Source organism: Aristolochia californica, unplaced genomic scaffold, assembly GCF_029961685.1.
Source record: "Aristolochia californica isolate CCGP_79_NKW_82.1479 unplaced genomic scaffold, dmAriCali1.0.hap1 SCAF_6, whole genome shotgun sequence".
Classification (NCBI taxonomy): domain Eukaryota; kingdom Viridiplantae; phylum Streptophyta; class Magnoliopsida; order Piperales; family Aristolochiaceae; genus Aristolochia; species Aristolochia californica.
The window spans coordinates 38,673,517-38,684,741 of record NW_027182257.1 but is presented as its reverse complement, the minus strand read 5'-3'; the positions used below and the strand labels follow the sequence as shown (position 1 = coordinate 38,684,741).

The window sequence follows — 11,225 nt, the reverse complement described above, 5'->3', positions numbered from 1 at the left end:
TACAGCAAGAAAGAAAATAAAAAATATGCCGTGAATGTGGTCACCTCTTTCCAATACTTGCTCAAAAATGTTGAAAAAATGACATTAAAGGAGGAACAAACAAGCTTCAGTCACAAACCTCAGACCACTATAATTTTTTTGAAATGAGTCAGACTACTATAATTATAACCTAAAAGTATATAGTCAGGTACGAGCAAGTCTTTAAACAGGGAAAGTCCTGGATGAAGCCCTTCCAAAGCATACGTCCATCAAAGCAATTAATCCCTGCATGTCACAGGCCAAAAATAAATTCATTTGTCTATTAAAAATAAAAAATAAAACCAATGTTTGGTCAAAAGAATTTTTGTACAACATTACGTTAAAAGAAACAATCTGCAGAAAAAGCATTGATATGATATTATTATGCACAGCCACAGATATACATCCACAGCTACTCACACACCCCACTCCACTACAAGCATGTAGATGATCACAAGAAAGATTTGGTTTCTAACACAGTGTCAGAATCTATCAAAGAAAGAAAAATAAAATAACAAACTTCTACATTTAGGAGTAACAGAAGAAAACAATTTCAAAAAAAAAAAAAAAAGAAGAAGAAGAAGAAGAATACAGAGTACCCTGAGAGTAGGACACTAAAAGTCATGGGTTAAACTACAGACAACAAGAACAACTACTAATGCTCAATAAGATTGTAGTCACACAAAATGTGAAAATTGAAGAAAGTCCTCTTGAGGGCATTCTGCAGGAATATATGTTTCTCAGGGGCCCATCAAAACTTTGGAACCACATTTTTGCAATAACTCACAAATTCTGTTAAATGATCGACCAAAAAGGTTAACTCAATGCTTGCACTCTCTTCCAACAGCAGAAATTTTATTTATATTCATGTGTAGAGTATTTAAAAAAAAAATAACATGGCTCGAGCTAACGAGATTTATATATGCCAATTGTTTGCATCAAAATAGATAAATTTGCAAAAAATGGTGAAAGTAGCTGCAAGGAACCCAGAACCATTTTTAATAAGATAGCTAGTTAGACCACTGATTCTAGAAGAAAAGTTCCAACGTCCCAACACCTCCTTTTCATGCTTGTCATTAACAGTTAGAAGCTTTTCATTGTTGTATTAGTCATTAACACATCTGCTTGTGCACAACTATATCTGGAAAAGATCAAGAGCACAAAACTGCTGCAGATTTGTCTGCCTTGATCCTTGACCAAAGATGATTAGAAAAGTGCATCTTCAGAAAGGAACAAAAAACTTAAAGTCATTGTCATTATGTTAATGCAATAAATCAGCGACAGGTTTTTAATCTTCCACTGGATCATCGACCATCATATTTAAGCGTTATGTCTACTACACTTACATAACATTCACGTATGTCTACTACACTTGCATAACATTCACGTCCAAACAATAGCAGACTTAATTTCTGTCCATCCTCATATGATCATACCCTTTGTTCACATATTGCTTTAACTTATTTCATCAAATTTAAGGACACACTTCCAGTTTGTAGCACACATGGAATGGCGTCCTGTGTTCAGGAAAGTTATCAGACTGAAGAAACTACATATGAAGCCTAATAAACAAATCCCTCAATGTCAACTGATTTGCCAATGTACTCAATGCTCCAAATAATGGCAGGCACAAAGCATGCTACAGGTATTATCTTGTATAAGATCCTTGAAGGAATTTCCTCAACATTCATATTGAATTCTCTGAAAACCACTTGATTTTTCTCAGAATCTTCACCCGTTGCCTCCATTTGAGCCACGCATTGGTCCTTTCATATAAGGGTAAGCAGGTAATTTAGTTCACCAGAATCATTGGTCTCTTAGTGGACCTGAATTCAGAATTTTTTTTAAGCTCCAACATTTCCAAACTACTGCATTAACTAGATAAATAATTCTGCAAAGACTGTTTTTTAAACAAATTCCATACTTAGTCTCTAAATTTCCAAACAATAAAAAATGTCTCCATGCCATTTTCTTCTGCTTTCCCATTGTTCAGTCTCCTAATTTCCAATTTTAAAAAGTTTATCTATGGCATTCTTCTTCGACTTTCACATTTTTCAACCTTAAATGCCCCTGAAATCTAACACTCAATATCAACTAAAAGTTTGTTAAGTAAAAGTGAAATATAGGCAACACTTCTACAAAATTTTCTATGTATACTAGATAGAAAACAAGAATATGCTCTCTTAAATGTTAAACAAATATATGTTTGAGATTTACTATTCAAAATTTCTTCATTCTAAACCCAGTTAACCGGCATTTTTTACATAGAAAATAAAAGATAAAGAAGTAATTGACAATGGCAGAGTCAACTCAACTTTTAATTGAATTGACCAAATGAGAGAAGTGTTTGAGTAGCAGATGTAACCAATTTCATTATCCATGTTAAGACCTCAATCAAAGATTCCTCCAAGTCTTGGACATGTATATAGAGCCTAAAACAATAGATGTTGTAACCAAAAATCCATCCAGCAGGCATGTTGCCTCTCGATGCAACTCACATGCCTCAATGAAGCCAACAACCACAGTCTTCCGTTGGCCATCAAGGAGCACACTTTTTAAATAAATTCCAAGAAAACTTCAAACCCTATGACCCTAAAAAAATATAGACTATATCACCATCTAAAAATCAGGGAAAATGTACTCAGATTTTTCATACACCACTTACTTAGAAATATTTTTATAACAAACTATAGGTCCAACAAAGATATGAATGAAAGTCAATTTCAGCTATAATAAAGATTAAGCAAATTAAATACAGAAACTCACCAGTATTTGATCATACCATCCCAGCCACAGGTTGCAACTTTACTCTGTTCCAAAGGATGCCATTCACACCCTATACACACTCCCTCATGACACTTCACTGTTCTGAATACTTTACAGCTCTTCCAGTCCCAAAACCAGCACCTTCCCTCTCCATCTCCTGACATGACAAACCTCCCATCTGGAGAAAAATTCACTTGACAAGCATATCCTGCAGCAATGTGCCCTGCAAACCTCTTCTTTTTATTGAGCTGAAACCTCTCCCTTGTGCTATAGATAAGAATCTGATTATCCAAACTCTGAGCAGCTAACCAATTTGAATTGGGGTGAAGAGAAATTGAAGGCATGGAATGCATATGAGGCTCACTTATATACTTAATTACAACTGGGATACCGAATTCCCACACACGAAGAGACTTATCATCACTGGATGTAACAAATCTCCGGTTATTATCAACAAATGTGATAGTATTGACTGCACCCAAATGTTGATCATACTCTTGGGTAATATCACCAGTATTCATGTCCCACTGAACAATTTTCTTGTCACTCATTCCAGCAAGAAGAATGTTTTGCTTATCTTCATCGGGATTAAATTTAACCACATAAGGAATCTTGCCAGTAGAGAAGGTGGAGATTACCTTGCCCGTTTCAGTATCCCATAACTTGATGTTTTTATCGTAGCCTGCACTCAAAAACTTAGTTCCATCATTAGAGAAAGAAATATCTCTAACTGCCTTCGAGTGACCCATGTAAGTCCGCATACACTTGCCAGAATTAAAGACATCCCAGATTTTGACCTTCGTATCCATCCCAGCTGACAGGAGTAAATGCCCATAGTTTGGAAAGAACCGAATTGCCGATACCCCTTTGGTATGCCCAGTCCAAGTGTGCACCCACCTCTTCGGTATGTAGCAATGGTCGTTTGCAGCTTTGGCATCCTTTGGTGGCGCAATCCAAGATCTGCCCTGGTAGTCCCTCTCGTCTTTTCCATGGAAAGTGCTCTTATCAGTGAATTCAACCTTCTCTCCACTGTTCCGGTCCTTTTCTGCTTTCTTTTGGCTATATTCCTCTGCGTATTTCTTCTGCTCTGCAGTTAATTCTGTCTGCAGTCCTTCCTTCTTTCCTGCCCAAGGGCTCTTGCGGTTCTTCTGTAACCAATCCTCTGAGGCAGGGTTATGGACGTCGGACCCAGCAGGTTCATTTTCATCCTCGTCCTCTTTATTTTTAACTTCAATCTTCCGCTTTTTCTGATCACGCTGGGGGATATTGTAAACGGAGACTGCGTTGTTTTTCTCAAGAGCATCGAGATCGCCAACGTAGTTATTCCCGACGGGGGCAGAGGGGTCAGCAGCGTAGCCATATTTGTGAAAGGTATTATACTGCTCGTCAAATTGAAAGGGCTCAATGGCGGTATCTTCGACGAAGCCGAGCTTGTGGTTACGCATACCCTGGGCGACGCCATCCTTCGCATACGGGTGGGCGGGGCCGCAGAGAGGAGCCCAGAGCTGGTCGTAGGAGGGATTGAAGGCGACAACGTGCTGAGCCAGGTCGATGGGTTTCCATAGCTTGAGATTAGCGTCGGCGACAGTGAGAGCGAGCGATGTGTCGTCGACTTTTGGAGCGGCAGTTTTGGAGGGGAGAGAAATTCGGAGAGGCGAAGAGTCAGGGGAAGTTGCAACTGTAGTGCTGCCATCGCAAGCGGAAGATTGAGATTCAAGGGGTTGGGGCTTCTCGACTTCATGTTCGTTATAGTAGTCATCGCTTCGCTCGCAATAGCTTCGGAGGAGATCCATGGCTTCGGCGGCTAGCTATTATTGTCTGGATTTTGAAGAAGAAACCTTCACCGATTTTGACTCGACAAGGGGAAAATAATCACTCTATGAGGAGATCCATGGCTTCGGGGACTTGCTATTGTTGTCTGGATTTTGAAGAAGAATCCTTCGCCGATCCTGACAATTGGTACCCTTCCAAAAACTTAGATATTCCGGGGGGCGCGGGGAAAAATTAAATGATCTCTTCCTAGAATATAAGTTTCTAAAAAAATTTATAATTTCTAAAACTTATTTTTGATTTTTTTTTTGTAAAATAAAATCTATTTTACACTTATGAGTGCTTTATTTTGTTTTTAATTTCATCAATCATACACTTATAAATCTATATAAATACTAATATTTATTTAATATTATAAAAATAATCTAATTTATAATATTCTTAAAATTAAAAAAAAAAGAGAAAATCTTGGTAATCTTTCTTAATATGTTCTTGGGTTTGGATTTGCATTACATTGATTTTAGTGAAAAAAATCATTAAATGAGACTAGTTTTTAGACTATTTGATCATTACTATTTAAGTGTCTTAGTGTTCTAGATTGTGAAAAAACCTATGAAAGTGAAAAATAAAACTCTCTTTAGGTTGGCAGAGTATTAACTCCGAGGTGAAACGTCCCTAAGAATAAATTAGTAATTTGAGATAGGTTTATGAACCATTATAAAAATATTGGTGTAGTACTTATTGATTGAATTATAGAGTATGTTTGCATATTAAGTTTTCTTTAAGTGAGTCGAAATATTGAATTGGCCTTTAAAACACTTCCGTCTTAGAACTCTTATTGATGCAATTTACCAAACTCGTGTACAAGAAGAGAAATTGTCCCTCTTACGGTTCCGACCTAAGGGACCTCTCCCTCTATCGATCCAAACCACAATTCCTCATGCTCTTCTTTTGAGGATGGTCAAACTCGAAGGCCATTCAAGAGGTTCTCCTTGAAGTAATGGATAAAAAGAGAAGCAAAGATTTATGTTTCAATTATGACAAAAAAAAAAAATCATTTTGGGTCATAGATGCAAAAGATTTCAGTTGTACTTACTTAAGGATGAAAAAGACAACTCAAGTTCTCTGTTTGAGATCATAGAAGAAGAGATATCAAATTCCAAAGTATCCTTCCATGCCCTCTCCGGGTTCTATAACCTCGAATTATACAACTTGACAAACGGATCAAAGGCCATAAGATACACATCTTGGTGGATGGTGGAATCACTCATAATTTTATGTGTGAAAATTTTTGAAAATGCCTTGGACTTCTTCTATATCAAATTTAGGTTTTTTTTTTTTGTTATGGTGGGAGAAGTGACTAAAATCCAATGTTAATCTAAAGTGATAAATGTATCAAGTGAAGTCCAATGATCTGCCATTCATAAGGATTTCTTTGTCCCTCCGATAAAAGGAGCCGATTTGGTGCTAGGAATGCAATGGATGCATACTTTAGGGAAAGTTATTTGGGATTTCAAACGCATGACCATGGAATTCTCAATCAAAGATGCTCAAATTAAGTGGAGAGGCATAACCAAAGGTGAGCATGACTTGGTCTAGCTATGGAGGGGCATAACAAAAGGTGAGCATGACTTGGTCTAGCTTAAGAGGGGCATAACAAAAGGTGAGCATGACTTGGTCTAGTTATGGAGGGGGCATAGCAAAAGGTGAGCATGACTTGGTCTAGCTATAATCCCTATAAAAAGTGGCATTTTCCCAAGTTCAGGTCACCCTATTCCAAATGGTTGAACCAACAATATCGCAAGGTGAATTTGAACTTCCTCCTACATTACAATATATGCTTACTACCTTTCAAGATGTTTTATGTGAACCAAAAAGTTTACCACTATGGTGGCTCCATGATCACTAGGTTTCGATTCAACCTAGTGCACCTCCTATGAGCACATGACCCTACTCATACCCACATATTCATATAAGTGAAATCGAAAGGTTGATTAAGGAAATGCTTCAAGAAGGCATCATCAAACCAAGAAATAGTCCTTACTTCTCCCCCATGTTGTTGGTGAAAAAAGAAAGGTGGGTCATGGAGTTCTGTGTGGATTACCGTGCTGTTAAAAACATCACCATAAAAGATAAGTACTAGATTCTTGTCATTGATGAGTTGCTTGATGAATAAATTAGTGCACAAATTTTTCTTAATTTGATATTTGCTCGAGTTATCATCAAATCTGAGTAGTTGATAGTGACATCAAGAAAACCACCTTTTAGACCCACGATGGACACTGAGTTCATGGTAATGCTCTTTGGCCTAACCAATGCATTTGTTCCCTTTCAAAGCTTGATGAATTATGTGTTCCATCCTTTTTTGCAAAAATTAGTTTTTGATAATATATTAGTTTATGGCAAGACTTTTGAGGAACACATGCACCATCTACCTAAGGTCTTGAACACACTTCAACACCTCCATGTCAAAATATCCAAGTGCACTTTTGCTTCATCAAAAGTTCATTATCTTGGATATGTGGTCTCTCAAGAATGTGTGTTGACCGAACAAGATAAGGTCTAAGCTACGTTAGACTGGTCCTTACCAAAAACATTGAAATAACTATTAGGGATCTTAGGTCTAACTGGATATTATCGTAGGTTTATCAAGGGTTATGCCGCAATTGCTCGACCTTTGACTACCCAACTGAAAAAAGAAAAAAAAAATGAATCTTAGGTCTAACTGAGATGGTGTTAGATTAACGAAGTTCAAATCAAGTTTGTGTATGGAGTTGAATAAGAGGTTAAACTTTACGTTTCTTGAAATCTTGTAATTTTCAACAGTCACACCGTCTCACGGACTGGACCGGATCCCTTTGTATGACGATAGGGTTCGATTCCTTTTTTTATTTTAAAATTTATTTTAACTTGAGTATGCTTTCTTTTTTCTCTTTCTTCATGCTAGTGGGTTTGAACCCATGTATAGAATTGAGTCCTTTTAAAAAAATGTCCAGAGTCCCTTTCTTTACTATAAAAATTTTTACTCATAAATCAAAATTAAATCCGGGTGTGGTCCTTGGAGAATCGCGACAGTGGATTGAACCCAAGTTGCTGGATTTGGTACGTTATGTGGCTCTCATGAATTTTTATTATTTTTATTTTTGATCGGTAATAAAAAGAGGCCCTGCTCCATGCCCATCGCATCAGCTGCAGCATCTTCTTCGGTTCCCCTACTCATCTGAGCAACCAGGCGATAATGGCTGAAGTTAAAAAACGCTCTTACAATCCAAGTTTGAATCCCAGAATTACTGAATTCCACGACAGCTTACAAGAAAACCCAGAAGGTAACACAACCATTCTGAAAATCTTTCTTTGATTTTGTGACTTTTCATCTTTCTATGAGCCCGTGATTGATGCGATGAACGTATTCTGCGTCTCTGTTACAGACGGATGGAACAAATGCTGGGAGAAGGGAATGACTCCATGGGATTTGGGACGGCCTTTACCGGTCATTCTGCATCTTCTTGAGACCGGAACCCTTCCCAAGGGAAGGGCACTGATTCCCGGTTGTGGGAGTGTGAGTTTCATGATCGGTGATTTTAGCAAATCCATGCCTTGATTGATCCAATAATAGGATGATCATACAAGCTAAGTGAAGTTTATCTTCTCAGGGCTACGATGTGCCTGCGATTGCTGCGCCTGATCGGTTTGTTGTCTGCCTGGACATATCAGACCACGCCATTAACAGAGCAAAAGAGGTAAATCTTCCCTTTAAATATTAATTGTGCTTTTCATGCCTAACCACATCTGTCCTTCTCTGCTTAAAATGTCAATCCAGTTGTCTTCATCTCTTCCGAACGCAAACTGCTTCACCTTTCAGCAGGCGGACTTCTTCACCTGGACACCCACTGAGCAGTTCGATCTTATATTCGACTATACGTAAGTCTTCACTTACCCCTGGAAGTTCACATTAGCGTAATTTTACCAGGAAAGTTTCCGGGCCCTTTTTTTCTCATCATGATGAGAAAGTTGCAGGTTCTTTGCGGCCATTGATCCAAATATAAGGCCAGCATGGGGAAATAAAGTCCGAGACTTTCTCAAACCAGATGGAGAGCTTATAACATTGATTTCTCCGGTGAGCATTTCCACCACCTTCTCTCTCTAGTCTCAAAGTCAATCGAGTCTGTTAAGTAGAGCTTCTTCATCCTTGATTTAACTCTGTTCTTCTATGAGATAGATTAGTGACCACGTCGGAGGACCTCCATACGGTGTTTCTGTGGCTGAGTAAGTCTGTCCTGTTCATTAATAAAAAAATTACGTTCCACCTGTATGATTATATCAGGCTAGAAAAGAAAGAGAGATGTGAACTTGAGTTCATCGATTCATTCCATGGCAGCTACGAGAAGGTGCTGCATCCCTTGGGCTTTGAGTCTGTCTCAATAGTAGACAATGACTACGCGGTTGAGTCACGCAAGGTAATTTTATTTTTGGAAGGCGCCTCTTTTATGTAAACTTGGAAGTGAAGGATCCAAACCAACTCCATTGCGCTTCTTTTGCAGGGATTAGAAAAGCTTGGACGGTGGAAGAAGACTGGGGAGTCGTCTCTACCATGAATTCCGTCATCAATGCCTGGGTGTTATCTCAATAAATGACAGGCTTTGCTGCCTGGCTGTCTCAGCGTGCTTATGTGGCTTGTTGAATGTATCGTCTGCGATGTGCAGTCGTCTCCTAAATAAATCGTTATGCATCTTGTTGATTGAATCTGTACTCAGTAAGAGTAGTTTCTCTCGTTGAATGTATTGTCTGCGATGTGCAGTCGTCTCCTAAATAAATCGTGATTCCTCAAAGCGTCTATCTCTCTGCTCTTAAAACACAACTGAATTACAAGAATATAGTAAGTGTTAGGTATACGACTAAGATTCTATATTGTAGGGAAGATATTAAATATATAAGTGTGGACACTCTCTCCATTAGTATGAGAATTTTTAGGGGTAAAACCCAAAGAACAAATCTATGAGGACAGAGAAGATCTTAGATACATAAGTGTGAATACTATCTCCATTGATATGAGAATTTTTAGGGGTAAAACCCAAAAGCAAATCCATCAGGGTAATTTAGTGTTAATGGTTGTTGTCATTTATTATAATTTATTATTATATAAATTGTTATTGTTAATTTATTAATTTGATTTAGTTAAATTGAATATAATATTATGTATCTTATTAAAATATGGTAATGACTATTTCATTAATGAATAAGTTAAAAGCCAGGTATCAACCCATTAATGAGTTATTAATTAATTGCATAAACATCTAACAATTAATAATTAACCCATCAATCTTCAAATGTCAACAAGCAAGTTCGAGATTGTCACCCGAAACTCCTCCTCCTGGTCAGCCTTGAGAACGCCGACACGTAAATCAGATAAAACTCGCCACATCAAGAAAGAACAAATGGTAATGCACAAACGAAACGATCCCGTCCAATTTTCATAGCTGATACCGGACATTCCATTAACATAAACTCACATGAACAACAGACAAGTTCGCAAGAATTCAATCAGAAAACGATACAAATTCAGTTTTTCTTCTTCTTTTTTTGTTTTTTTTATGGAATTGAAGATGAATAAAACGATGTAAGAGATTGGGGAAAACGTTCTAAAGCAACCAACTACACTAACAAAACCTTGGTAGCCTCCAGAAGAAATAATAAGAAGAGATCAAATGCCCAAATAACATCCAATCTAACAGAGATCCGGATGGCGGCGACAAGGGCGATCTCCCAACGATAGACCGCAGAATAGCAGCGAAGACGCCGTGAATTTTGATCACCACCCTTTATTCATAAGATCATTCCCCGTTATCTATGCGCCGTTACCAACGTTTCGATAAATCTCAAGCCGTCGAACCTCGGCGCAAAATTCTCCTTTTCAAAGCCTCTTCCGGAACTAGATCCCGTCGGATTCGCCTTAGCTGAGTCCTGAACAAGGAAAAGAAATGTCATAAAAAATGTTTTTTTTTTTTTTTTCGCAAACACCACAATCTGCATATAGGAAGACTTCAGGACAAGAAAACAGGGGGAAAATAAAAATTCCAAAATCAGAAACCCATTGTGCGAAGAACCATCATAAAATAGAAGCCCGGAAAACGAGATCAAAGAATCGGGAAACTTACAATCATCTTGGACGGCGGATCTGAAGACTGGCGATCGCACAAGGAGGAGTAGGCAAAAGAGGAGGCGGCCAAGACGGAGGCAACGATGGGACCAGATACCTTCATGTCTGCTGAAATCGTCGGTTGAATCTCTCACAGAGTATAAGCGATGGCAAAGTGAGAAGCGGGGGAACGGAAGAAAAACCGACGAAGTCGGCGTCGACCGGATCTCGGCCACCCACCTGCGACTGTTTCGTCGCCTCAGGCTTCAAGCGCCTAATGCCTAGTCGAGCGACTGTCCTTAATTTAAATCAATTTAACTTTTCTTTTAATTCCGAAATCGAGGGGAGGCATAGCAAGCAATCACGAACCAAAAACAAGACACGTGATTCACGTAATCGAGACAGTGGCGGACGTGGCAGGCGAATCCGTGGAAGCGTTCGGCGTCGGGGCGTCGCCGGATTAGATTCCTTTCTCTTCCATCCGTAATCTGGAATTCTTTTGGGTGTGGCTAATGTCCTCCGCAATTTATTTAGC

At 38.5% G+C, this 11,225-nt stretch overlaps 2 protein-coding genes across 3 annotated transcripts; one reads left to right on the top strand and one right to left on the bottom strand.

Moving 5' to 3' along the window:
* Positions 1-35: 35 nt before the first annotated feature.
* On the bottom strand, positions 36-4,713 carry LOC137967108 (uncharacterized). Of its 2 annotated transcripts, XM_068813545.1 has the most exons (2): positions 2,785-4,713; positions 36-264 (listed from the first exon to the last, which is right to left on the bottom strand). In XM_068813545.1, the coding sequence occupies exons 1-2, from the start codon at positions 4,575-4,577 to the stop codon at positions 258-260; spliced, it is 1,800 nt and encodes a 599-aa protein (XP_068669646.1). In that variant the 5' UTR covers positions 4,578-4,713; the 3' UTR covers positions 36-257. The 2 variants fall into 2 exon arrangements, with proteins under 2 accessions (XP_068669646.1, XP_068669647.1); XM_068813546.1 differs by lacking the exon at positions 36-264 and having other exon boundaries at positions 2,781-4,713.
* Positions 4,714-7,753: 3,040 nt separating this feature from the next.
* LOC137934663 (probable thiol methyltransferase 2) lies at positions 7,754-9,382 on the top strand. Its single transcript, XM_068779120.1, has 8 exons — positions 7,754-7,880; positions 7,983-8,113; positions 8,208-8,294; positions 8,375-8,475; positions 8,572-8,671; positions 8,774-8,820; positions 8,933-9,011; positions 9,096-9,382. The coding sequence occupies exons 1-8, from the start codon at positions 7,793-7,795 to the stop codon at positions 9,147-9,149; spliced, it is 687 nt and encodes a 228-aa protein (XP_068635221.1). The 5' UTR covers positions 7,754-7,792; the 3' UTR covers positions 9,150-9,382.
* The last annotated feature ends 1,843 nt before the right edge of the window (positions 9,383-11,225 follow it).

Bases quoted from the DNA above. Each gene is read 5' to 3' on its own strand.
- LOC137967108 (XM_068813545.1), bottom strand. From the start codon at position 4,577: ATGGATCTCCTCCGAAGCTATTGCGAGCGAAGCGATGACTACTATAAC.
- LOC137934663 (XM_068779120.1), top strand. From the start codon at position 7,793: ATGGCTGAAGTTAAAAAACGCTCTTACAATCCAAGTTTGAATCCCAGA. The intron at 8,672-8,773 runs GTGAGCATTTCC...TCTATGAGATAG, and splicing joins TTATAACATTGATTTCTCCG to ATTAGTGACCACGTCGGAGG. The intron at 9,012-9,095 runs GTAATTTTATTT...CTTCTTTTGCAG, and splicing joins ACGCGGTTGAGTCACGCAAG to GGATTAGAAAAGCTTGGACG.